The sequence below is a fragment of the Ursus arctos genome, unplaced genomic scaffold (genome assembly GCF_023065955.2).
Source record: "Ursus arctos isolate Adak ecotype North America unplaced genomic scaffold, UrsArc2.0 scaffold_11, whole genome shotgun sequence".
In the NCBI taxonomy this organism is placed as follows: Eukaryota; Metazoa; Chordata; class Mammalia; order Carnivora; family Ursidae; genus Ursus; species Ursus arctos.
Genome location: NW_026622775.1, coordinates 21,648,135 through 21,660,766, shown reverse-complemented (window position 1 = coordinate 21,660,766; position 12,632 = coordinate 21,648,135). Strand labels below are relative to the sequence as shown.

The 12,632-nt window shown below is 34.9% G+C and overlaps 1 protein-coding gene across 5 annotated transcripts in view; it reads right to left on the bottom strand.

Annotated features, from left to right (window-relative positions):
• CUNH4orf33 (chromosome unknown C4orf33 homolog) overlaps positions 1-12,632 on the bottom strand; it is a 153,564-nt gene that overhangs the window by 71,004 nt on the left and 69,928 nt on the right. For 2 of the 5 annotated variants that reach the window (XM_057310071.1, XM_057310070.1), the window contains exon 6: positions 4,281-4,488. In XM_057310071.1, the coding sequence (XP_057166054.1) occupies positions 4,329-4,488 (160 nt within the window). In that variant the 3' untranslated portion in view covers positions 4,281-4,328. Of the gene's footprint in view, positions 1-4,280; positions 4,489-12,632 lie in introns of those variants that run through there. The other 3 variants (XM_057310069.1, XM_057310068.1, XR_008958627.1) reach the window with 2 other exon arrangements.

The window sequence follows — 12,632 nt, the reverse complement described above, 5'->3', positions numbered from 1 at the left end:
AAGAGCATTTGAGCATTCTACCACAAAGCAACTTCTCCATTTCTACTTCCCATCAACACAAGCTTTGTTCCCACTCCATAAACCTTCATTTTTTTAAGGAGCATTTTCTCCATTTTAATCATCTTCCTCCTTAGATTTTAAATTACAATCAAATTTTCACATCTTCTTTAATAATCTCCTTAACTTCAAATTCATAAATTTCACACTTTCCTCTTAGGAATTATCCATACCTCCATCCATCTGTATTTGGATAGCATCTCTTTTTCATAAGCATTTTCTAAGTCATATTTTCAGGACCATACTGAAATGTACCACATGGCATTTGCAATGCTCTGAAACAGGAAATTCTGGTTCTTCTAATTTATAAATATTTTCATCAATAGTTAATATTAACTAGATTTTGAGGGCTTACTTTATGTATCAAACATTTTGTATAGTGCTTGACATTCATTATCTCATTTCATCATTTCCAAAGCCCTTTAAAATGAATATTTTTATTCACTCTAACCCATTGACAAGGAAACAGTGTTGGAAAGATTAGGTCACTAATCCAAAGTCACACAAGTAAGCAACGAAGCTGGAGTTTGAACCCACATCAATTTAATTCCAATGTTCATCATCTACCTTGTGGAAAATTCTATTTCAATCCTTTTCTAGTCTTACTTTATATCAATCATCTGTTAATACATTTTCTTTATTGGAACACTGCACAGAACGAATTCTCATTACTGAAAGCAGGCATCTGTCAATTCTGGTTCATCCTATGCAAAATACTCCAAAAGGATAGAATTCAAGAAATGTTTTGTTCCTTTTTCTAGCCTCTCTTCACAATTTTACCAAGCAGCATCCTGTCTCCCAAGAGACCCTTGAGTTGTTTTAATGGTACTTTCCCTCTATCATTCTCTCTGTTCTTTTCTCTATTTACTCTGAAATTACTCTGAATGCATATTTACTGGTAGATAGCATGAACATGCATGAGATCACAATTTGAAATTACTCCTTAATTTTCATCAATATTATGATACATCTTCTAGAGCTGACTTTAGTACATATATTATTTCTTATCCAATATAATACATATCATGTATCTATAAGTATATATACACACTATTTAATGGTATTAAGTTAGTAGCATATCTTCATATTCTGTAGCTTAGTGTGACTATGTTAATTTTTTTATTTTTATATACATAAACACACGCATATGTAATTTAATGGTATTAAACCAGCAGCATGTTTTCTGTTAAGTAGTTCTCAGACAATGCATATATTTGTTCTTTATTACATTCCTTTTATAACTTTACTCTTTCTACTTTCACAATTGAAATACTAGTTCTATTTGTATCTTCTCAAACCCATTAAAAATTGACCAACACAACTATATTTAAAAGGAAAAAGAAAACTCTATGCCTATATGTGATACTTTCTCTAGAACTTCACTGTCCAATATTGTAGCCATTAGCCAAACCTGGCAATTTAAACTTAAATTTAAATTAATTAAAATGAAATAATAGCTAAAATTTATTTTCCCAGTTGCAATAGCCACATTTTAAGTACTCAAAAGCCACATGTGGCTAGTGGCTCCTGTTTTGGACAGAGCATACATAGAACATTTTCCAACATCACAGAAATTTCTATAAGCAGTACTGATATATGATTTTCAATAGATAAGTCAATCTTTAGTATGTCTTGCTACTTCTCTTATTACCCTCCACGAATGAATAAAGAAAATACGGCATATGAATACAATGGAATATTACTCAGATTTTTAAAAAGAAGGAAATTCTGCAATATGCAACAACATGGATGAATCAAGACACTATGCTAAGTGAAATAATAAGCCAGTCCAAGAAAGACAAGTCCTGTATGATTCCACTTATATGAAATATCTAAAACAGTCAAATTCATATAGAATCAGAGTGGAATGGTGTTTGCCAGCGTCTAGAGGAATGTAAAATAGAGAGTTACTAATCAACAGGCATAAAGTTTCAGTTTAGGAAGATGAATTAGCTCTAGAAATTGGCTATATACAACATTGCACCTACAATCAACAATAACGTAAACTTTAAATAGGATGGTAGATCTCTTTTTGTCCTTACCACAATAAAGTATTTTTTTTTTAAATAGGGCTATATCTCTAATGGTTCAGAGGGAAATAAATGGCAGAAAATAAATTATTCTTTTAGCATTGGAAAAAAACTATTATCTTCCTTCCTACCTATTTCTTTTTTATCACCAATACATAGCCCTTATAAATTTTTCTACTTACTACCACTTTGAAGTAATAGTCTTGGAAATATTTTACAACATAATATTAATGCAAATGTCCTCCAATTCAAAAAAGCCTTCCATAACTTTTTCTTAAACAAAATAGCCAATAGACGTTGAGTCACTTCTTTGTTATTTCCCCTTGTTCCAAAACTTAAATAACAAAACAAAGTAAAACACACCTTCCTAAAAGAATATGCAACCCTTTATAAATTCCAATGATATTTCTACTGGTGGTCCCTTGCTGAGAATTTTGTTGCTAGAGTTGGAAAAGAACTCCCCAATAGTTTGTTATGATTCTTACAGATGGGTCATTATTTCAGCTCCTAAATCCTCTATTTTTTACCACTGTCAGCAGCTTTATAATAGGCATCTGGTTTTTTCCTTGCTTCCGTATTTCCTGAAAAGCTTGAAACCAACAGACTACACATGTGAAAAGCTGACAAAAGTGAGGATTGTTGTCTATCTATAGTCATGGAACACGCAAATAATAAATGGCCAACATATATAGCAAATCTCTAATCTTGGCCTTCTTATCACACACTCTTTGACTGAGATAGCCTTAACAGCAGAGAATTTACATCTTAATGCATTTCTTAGTAGAAAAAAGAGATACATCATACTCTTGTGTCTTAATGCTTAAAAAGAACCCACCAAGACACCGCCCAAGTACTTTACATATGGAAACCAGGAAGGGCCATTAAAATTCCTGAAAGCAGTTGTATGTGGGAATAAGGCTGGAGTGAAGAATAGTGGGACAAAGAAATACTGTATTTACTCCTATAAGCCCTTCAGTTGATTTTTAAACCATGTGCATTTTACAAATAGTTTTTTTAAATAATAATTTTTTTAAATCCATGGAAACAATTTGTCCACTAGTTGAGGAACATAGGAATTTTATGTATTGGAATGAAAAGCAGCAATTAAAATGTGTGAACACAGGTGCGCTTAGGTGGCTCAGTCAGTTAGGCATCTGACTTGATTTCGGTTCAGGTCATAATCTTCGGGGTTTTGAGATTGAGCCCTGTGTCGGGCTCGATACTCAGTACTGAGTCTACTTGTCCCTCTCCTTCTGTTTCTCCTTTCCAAGGGCATGCACTCTGTCTCTGTCTCTGTCTCTCTCTCCCATAAATAAATAAATAAATAAATAAATAAATAAATAAATAAATAAAATCTTTAAAAATAAAAAAATAAAATGAGTGAACACACACACACACTCTCTCCAATAAATAAATAAATAAATAAATAAATAAATAAATAAATAAATAAAATCTTTAAAAATAAAAAAATAAAATGAGTGAACACACACACACACAAAATGAGTGAACCATTGCAAAATATTTGGCTTTTGCCCTGTGTGTGTGTATCTGCTATTCACAAAAACATCTTAGTTAACAGCTCTTCCCAATTTATTAAAAAGAATATATCACTTCATAAAGTTTTAAAATATACAAAATATAACAGTTTTATGGATATGCACATGTTTAAAAAGCAAGAAAATATATGGAAATGATATAGACCAACTTAGAAAAGAGAAAATTGAAAAAACTGGAAAAGGTAAGAAGAGGAAAGGAATGAGGGAAGGGAAAGGCATAAGAGACGGACACTGGGTCTGTTTATAATGATTTACTTTTCAATATCTGTCAACTCCAGGTGATAAAGGTTAAATCTAGGTGGTGAGTGTGATTATTTTATGTGCTTTTCAGTGGTTTGGAAATATTTCACTTTAAAAAATAAATTATGCTTCTTCACTGTTGAAAGTGTTCTCAGTTTATATAAGATTTTCCAACTAAGTACACACTGTTCTCTGCTGCTCCTGTTAGGGATCTGAGTAGAAATTCTATCCCCAGAAGAAATTCTATCATTATTAAATCCAATGTGCAAGGGCACATATAAAACAACAAGCCTTACTAATGACCTACCCATAAACCACCCAAACCAGTGATTCATTACAAAAAAAAAAAAAAAAAAAATTAACCTCAGGCATATCAGCCCTACTCAAGCCCTTGAACTTCCTTATTTTGTTCCCTTTCCCATAATTTCAGAGAAGGAAATAAAGATTAAACAAGTATATAAATATTCACATTTCTAAAAACATTTAAACCTGCCTTTAAAAATACAGTGATATTAAAACAAAGGTTGGTTTGATTCAGCAAAAATTTGTAGTACTCACTAGAAAGTACTCCTCTGGAAAGCAGTAGGACTAGGTGCTGTCCATGCCTAAGTGCACAAAAACAGAATCATAATGATAAAGTTGAAAGTAGGCCAGCAATTCAGTCATTTTCAAATTAAAATGGCATCCAATTTTCATTTTTCTCTAATCTTATTCATGATTTTCCAGTTGCTCATTCTCAGAAAACTGTAGGCTACTTCACTGATTGGAGCTATGAACAAATGGTGGTGGGACACAGAGTATTTGCATTGACATAGTTAAAAGGAAGAGGATTTTTTTTCCCACTTGTGTAGATTACATAAATTTCTTCAACTGCTAAAAAACCTACTATTAAAAAGCTAAACATTACCCATAAATCTAAACTTCATCTAAATTTTCAGCTCTATTTCTATTAACAGAGGAAGTAAATTGCCAGATAAAAGAATATCAATTTTAGGACCAGCTGTTTGGATTCATGTTAATAATGTTCAACATATTGTACATGATACGCTCAAGTATTCCACTCACAAAATAGTCAGAGATGGCAATGTACCAGCATCTGTGCAACCCAGTCAATTATTGCCATTCACATAAGAGATGTGTGCATTTCAACCAAAGTCTGCATTAAGTACATACTTGCCTAATGTCATATTTACAAGGGCATGTATTGCATGGTGCACTGGGTGTTATACACAAGTAATGAATCATGGAACATTACATCGAAAACTAGGGATGTACTGTATGGTGGCTAACATAATAAAAAATTATTATTTTTAAAAAAAAGAAAGAAACTAAACTTGTCTCATCAAATATCTTAAGGAATGAATATCTTGGAAGTATTTCTTAAGAATTCAGATCCCCCCAAAGGAATTCAGATTCCCAGCCATGATGTTTTTTATATTAAAAATTAAATTAGTAGTGTTCAAAGTTGGTAACATAAGCTAATTAAATTACAGAATTTTAATTTTATTTCTTTTAAAAATTTTTTTAAATTTAAATTCAATTTAATTAACATATAGTGTATTGTTAGTTTCAGGGGTAGAATTTTGTGATTCATCAGTTGCATATAAAACCCAGTGCTCATTCCATCAAGTGCCCTCCTTAATGCCCATCACCCAGTTACCCCATCACTCCACACGTCTCCCCTCCAGCAACCCTCAGTTTGTCTCCTATAGTTAAGAGTCTCTCATGGTTTTTGTCCCTCTCTGTTTTCACCTTATTTTTCCTACCCTTCCCCTATGTTCATCTGTTTTGTTTCTTAAATTCCACATACAAGTGAAATCATGATATTTGTCTTTCTCTGACTGACTTATTTTGTTTAGCATAATAGCCTCTAGTTCCATCCACGCTGTTGCAAATGGCAAGATTTAATTCTTTTGGATGGCTGAGAAATATTCCATTGGATATACACACCATATCTTCTTTATCCATTCATCAGTTGATGGACTTCCGGGCTCCTTCCATATTTTGGCTATTGCGGACATTGATGCTATGAACATTGGGTACATGTGCCCCTTTAAATCACTATTTTTGAATCCTTAGGATAAATACCTAATAGTGCAATTGCTGGGTCATAGGGTAGCTCTATTTTTTTTTCTTTTTTTTTTTTTTAAAGATTTATTTATTTATTTATTCGACAGAGATAGAGACAGCCAGCGAGAGAGGGAACACAAGCAGGGGGAATGGGAGAGGAAGAAGCAGGCTCATAGCGGAAGAGCCTGACGTGGGGCTCGATCCCAGAACGCCGGGATCACGCCCTGAGCCGAAGGCAGATGCTTAACCGCTGTGCCACCCAGGCGCCCCAGGGTAGCTCTATTTTTAACTTTTTGAGGAACCTCCATACTGTCTTCCAAGGTGGCTATACCAGTTTGCATTCCCACCAACAGCGTAAGAGGGTTCCCCTTTCTCCAAATCCTCACCATCTGTTCTTTCCTGAGCTGTTAATTTTAGCCATTCTGACCCATGTGAGGTGGTATCTCATTGTGGTTTTGATTTGTATTTCCTTGATGATGAGTGAGGTTAAGCATTTTTCATGTGTCTTTTAGCCATTTGTATGCATTCTTTGGACAAATGTCTGTTCATGTCTTCTGCACATTTCTTAACTGGATTTTTTTGTTTTGGGGGTGTTGAATTTGATAAGTTCTTTATAGATTTTAGATACCAGCCCTTTATCTGATAAGACATTTGCAAATATCTTCTCTCATTATGTATGTTGCCTTTTAGTTTTGTAAACTGTTTCTTTTGCAGGGCAAAAGTTATGATCTTGATGAAATCCCAATAGTTCATTTTTGTTTTTGTTTTCCTTGCCTTTGGAGATGTGTTTAGCAAGAAGTTGCCTCATCCAAGGTCAAAGAAGTTGCTGGCTGTGTTCTCATCTAGGATTTTGATGGATTCCTGTCTCATATTTGGGTCTTTCATCCTATATCTGATCCTTTCATCTTTTTGTTTATTTTTATGTATGCAGTAAGAAAGTGATCCAGTTTCATTCTTCAGCATATGGCTGTCCAATTTTCCCAACACCATTTGTTGAAGAGACTGTCTTTTTTCCATTGGATATTCTCTCCTGCTTTGTCAAAAATTAGTTGAGGGTCCATATCTAGGCTCCTTATTCTGTTCCATTGATCTATGTGTCTGTTTTTGTGGCAGTACCATACTGCCTTGATGATTACAGCTTTGTAATACAGCTTAAAGTCTGGAATTGTGATGCCTCCAGCTTTGGTCTTCTTTTTCAACATTAGTTTGGCTATTTGGGGTCTTTTCTGGTTCCATACAAATTTCACAATTGTTTGTTCCAGCTCTATGAAAAATGCTGTTTGTATTTTGATAAGGATTGCATTGAATGTGTAGATTGCTTTTGGGAGTATTGATATTTCAACATCTGTTCTTCCGATCCATGAACGTGGAATGTTTTTCCATTTCTTTGTGACTTCCGCAATTTCTCTCATAAATGTTCTGTAGTTTTCATAGTACAGATCTTTTACCTCTTTGGTTAGGTTTATTCCTAGGCATCTAATGGGTTTTGGAGCAATTGTAAACGGGATTGATTCCTTGATTTTTTTTTTCTACCTCATTGTTTGTGTATAGAAATGCGACTGACTTCTGTGCATTGATTTTATTTCCTGTGACATTGCTGAATTCCTCTATCAGTTCTAGCAATTTTTTGGTGAAGTCTTCTGGTTTTCTATGTAGAGTATCATGTTATCTGTGAAGAGTGAAAGTTTGACTTCTTCCTTGCTGATCTTGATGGTTTTTTTTTTTTAATTTCTTTTTGTTGTCTGATTGCTGAGGTTGAAACTTCCTGTACTATGTTGAACAAGAGTTGTGATAATGGACATGCCTGTCATGTTTCTGACCTTAGGGGAAAGCTCTCAGTTTTTCCCCATTGAGAATGATATTTACTGTGGGTTTTTCATATATGGTTTTTATGGTATTGAGGTATGTTCCTTCTATCCCTACACGGCAGAGAGTTTTTTTTTTTTAACAAGAAAGGAGGCTGTATTTTGTCAAATGCTCTTCCTGCATCAATTGAGAGGATCATATGGTTCTTGTCCTTTCTTTTATTAATGTGGCTTATCACCCTTGATTGACTTGTGGTTATCACCCTTATATCCCAGGAATAAATCCCACCTGGTTGTGAATAATCCTATTAGCCAGTATCTTGGTGAGAATTTTTGCATCCATCTTTATCAGGGATGTTGGTCTGTAATTCTTCTTTTTGGTGAGGCCTTTGTCTGGTTTTGGGATTAAGGTAATGCTGGCCTCATAGAAAGAGTTTGGAAATTTCTTTCCATTTCTGTTTTTTGAAACAGCTTCGGAAGAATAGGTATTAATTCTTCTTTAAATGTTTGGTAGAATTCCCCTGGGAAGCCACCTGGCCCTGGATTCTTGTTTGTTGGGAGATTTTTGATTACTGATTCAATTTCTTTGCTGGTTATGGGTCTGCTCAGATTTTCTATTTCTTCCTGTTTCAGTTTTGGTAGTTTATATGTTTCTAGGCATGTATACATTTCCTCCAGATTGCCTAATTTGTTGACATGTAATTGATGATAATATTCTCTTGTAATTCTTTGCATTTCTTCGGTGTTGGTCGGGATCTCTCCTCTTTCATTCATGATTTTATTTGGGTCCTTTCTCTTTTCTTTTTGTTAAGTCTGGCTAGGGCTTTATCAATCTTACTAATTCTTTCAAAGAACCAGTTCCGAGTTCCGTTGATCTGTTCTACTGTTCATTTGAGTTCTATGTCATTGATTTATGTTCTAATCTTTTTTATTTCTCTTCTCTTGCTGGATTTAGGCTTTATTTGTTTTTCATTTTACAGCTCCTTTAGGTAAGGTTAGATTGTGTATTTGGGACTTTTCCTGTTTCTTGAGAGAGGCCTGTTTTGCTATATACTTCCCGCTTAGAACCAAGTTTGCTGCATCCCAAAGGTTCTGCACTGCTGTGTTTCATTTTCGTTTGTTTCCATACATTTTTTAAAATTTTTATTTCTTTAAACTTAATTATTAACATGCTTAGTTCATTTGTAATAATGAGCAAAAAATGTCACTCAATTAACACTGTTTGACTTCAAATTTTAAATTTCTTACAGTGATATATACTATTTACATATTTTATTTTCTATATATTATTATGTTTTAACATCTTTAAAAAATCATTTCTGTTTGGAGAGAGATTGGCCCCCTGGGCTATCCAATTCTTAGAGATATAGCAAAAGGCCCACCTGGGAGCTTGTCCTTTATACATACACTAATCAATTCAAAGCCATTCCTCTTCTATCTGGCCATTCAACTCAAGAGGAAATATTCCTCTGCCTTAACCATCCCGGGGCCAGGTACCAGGCAACTAGGGACCTCTTTTAAAGCTTAGAGCTCACCAAAAATATTCAGACTAACCAATCCTAAAGTGTTTTCCTTGTCCTGCCTTGCCTTTCTCTCAGAAACCCCAATAAAGGCAGTGGCCTAGGTGCTCCCCTAGCTCTTGTCCCTTCTGCCTCCTCACAGATGCTAGTGTTTTCCCATGTGGTCCTTTGTGGCATGTCACGCCTCTGTTTCTAGGACCTATGCATATAATAAACTTCGTTTTCCTGAGCTTCTTCTGTGTCTCCTCTTGTGGCCACACCTGACTAACCATCACATAAAAGAATACAGAACATGATTTTGTTTTATTTGTTTTCCTGTTTTCTACATGCAGTATTACTGATGATTGTCCATCAGTATCTATTCTTCCCTGCTACCTTTTCATAATAGATACCATTAGGTTTACCTAATGACTGCCTGGCTGGAGGGGACATTTCTTGGCTTCCCCTGCAGCTAAATGTGGCCCTGTGGCTAGGTTTTGGCCAAACTTATCATATAGATCAAAAATAAAACTTGTTTTTGTTAATCCAAAAGGCAAAACTAGGAACAACATCTTGAAAATATATAGAAGTGAGTTTCAATTAAATATAGAAAATCGCTTTCTAACAATGGCATTCTTTCTAATTAGAAGCTACTGTACTTCCAATACTAGATTTACTTTTTTTTTTTTAAGATTTTATTTATTTGAGAGAGAGAAAAAGACTGTGCAAGCAAGGAAGGAGCAAAGGACGAGGGAGAAAGAATCTCAAGCAGATTCTATGCTAAGTGGAGAGCCTGATGCAGGGCCCAATCCTATGATCCTGAGACCACAACTTAAACCAAAACAGAGAGTCAGATGCTTAGCTGACTGAGCCACCCAGGAGCCCCAAGATCTGTTTTTCAAAGGTTAGATAATGTCCTCTGCCAAAAAAATAGAAGGAGGGATTTTTGAACTGAACAAAAGTTTTGAATAGATGGCCCTTAAAGTTTCTTCCAGCCTAACATTCTGTAATTCTATATCAGGTAGGAAAAGGAAAGTTGGGAGGAAGATGAGGAAATGGGAAGCAGGACAGGATGAGGCAAAGAAGAGGAAGGAGTAAAGAAAAGATAATTTTAACTTACAACCAAGAAATAGATTACTGGGAGATACATCTGAGTAACCAGGAAAAAAACTGCTTTATAATACCAAGTTCACATGTTCTTCCCTTTCTAAAAAAGCAAAAAATAATCACAACATCTTTCAAACAAATATGTTTGAAAATCTAGAGGGCAAGCTCCAGATTCAGAGTATTGATATAAAATTATATCTCATGGTTTTGAGATTAATTTTACTGGAATTCAAAATACCTTTCATTCCTCATTTATGGTAGCAGTTTTAGACTGCTTGATTGATTCATGTTACAATCACAGAGTAACTTACTATCCTAATTTATAACATGATACCTGTTGACTTTTGCCATACTTATATTTATATCTCCCCTAGATTCTGTCACCTTACAAACATCTTAGTTAATGGCTCCCTCCAATTTATTAATAAGTTTAATTAAAGCAAATAACATAAATGACTATATCATGCTCATCTTTGCACTGTCTCTACTGCCTAACACAATACCATTGTTACAAGTGGGCATCAGAAATACTTTCATTCAAATATTGTTTATTGAGGCCCTACTCTATACCTGCTCTGGGCACTGGAAATGATATAAGCCTATTGTTAAGAGTGCAGGCTTCTGGGTTGAATGAGTCTGGGTTTGAATTCCTGCTCTGCCACTTAGTATACTTCAGTTTCTTACACTGCAGTTTCCTCACCTATAAAATGGGCAAAATAACAATGCTTTCTGGGGCGTCTGGGTGGCTCAGTTGTTAAGGGTCTGCCTTTGGCTCAGGTCATGATCCCAGGGTCCTGGGATCGAGCCCCGCATCAGGCTCCCTGCTCAGTGGAAAGACTGCTTCTCCCTCTCCCACTTCCCCTGCTTGTGTTCCCTCTCTTGCTGTGTCTCTCTCTGTCAAATAAATAAAATCTTTAAAAACAAAACAAAACATAACAAAACGCTTTCTTCCCAGGTTAAAACCAAATAAGATAATAATATGCAATGTGATTAGCATTGCCTGGTAAATCCTCAATAAATGTTATTTATAAGTCAATCACATAGTATCTATAAAATAATGTCAATAATACAACCATTCATATTATAATCTACGTACTATAATTCATTGGATAAAAGTTCCATGAAGGAAGGATTTTTGCCTATTTTTTTCATTACTGTAGCTCTACTGCCTAAAAGAGCACCTGGAACATAGTAAGCACTCCAAAAAAAAAAGTGTTTTAAATAAATGAATCAGTAATCAACACATATTTAAAATGATTTCATTTTCTTTACTACAGACATTAATTTCAAGAATTAAAAACTAACTACATGGAAAAAATACTCTATTAAGATTAAATGAAGGGGTGCCTGGATGGCTCAGTCAGTTGGGGGTCCAACTGTTGGTTTTGGCTCAGGTCTTGATCTCGGGGTCGTGAGATCAAGCCCCTGCATTGGACTCCGTGCTTAGTGGGTAGTTGGCTTGAGGTCCTATCCCTTTCCTTTTCCCTCTGTCCCACCCCCGCACTCTCTTTCTCTCTCTCTCTCTCAAATAAATCTTAAAAAAGTAAATTAACTAAAGCGTAACTTCTAACATATCAAGATAATCTAATTCCTTCCAGGATGCTGTCTTAGAAAGATAAGGACTGCTATACAGGCAATAACTACTTACAGTAAAAATCAACAACACAAGAAACAACAGGTGTTGGGGAGGGTATGAAGAAAAAGGAACCCTCTTGCACTGTTGGTGGGAATACAAATTGGTGCAGTCACTGTGGAAAACAGTATAGAGTTTCCTCCAATAGTTAAAAATAGAACTACCCTACATGATCCAGCAATTGCACTATGGGGTATTTACCCAAAGAATACAAAAACACTAATTCAAAGGTATACAGCACTCCTATGCTTACTGCAGCATTATTTTAAATAGCAGATTATGGAAGCAGTCCAAGTGTCCACTGACTGATGAGTGGATAAAGAAGAAGTGATATATATATATATATATATATATATATATATATATATATATTACTCAGCCCTAAAAAAGAATGAAATCTTGCCATTTGCAACAACATGGCTGGAGCTAGACAGGATAATGCTAAGTGAAATAAGTCAGTCACAGAAAGACAAATACCCTGTGATTTCATTGATGTGTGGAATTTTAAGATTTTATTTATTTATTTATTTATTTGAGAAAGAGAGAAGGAGAGAGAGTGTGAGCAGGGGCAGGGGCAGAGGGACAAGGAGAGACAGAACCTCAAGTAAACTCTGAGCTGAGCGCAAGCCTGATGG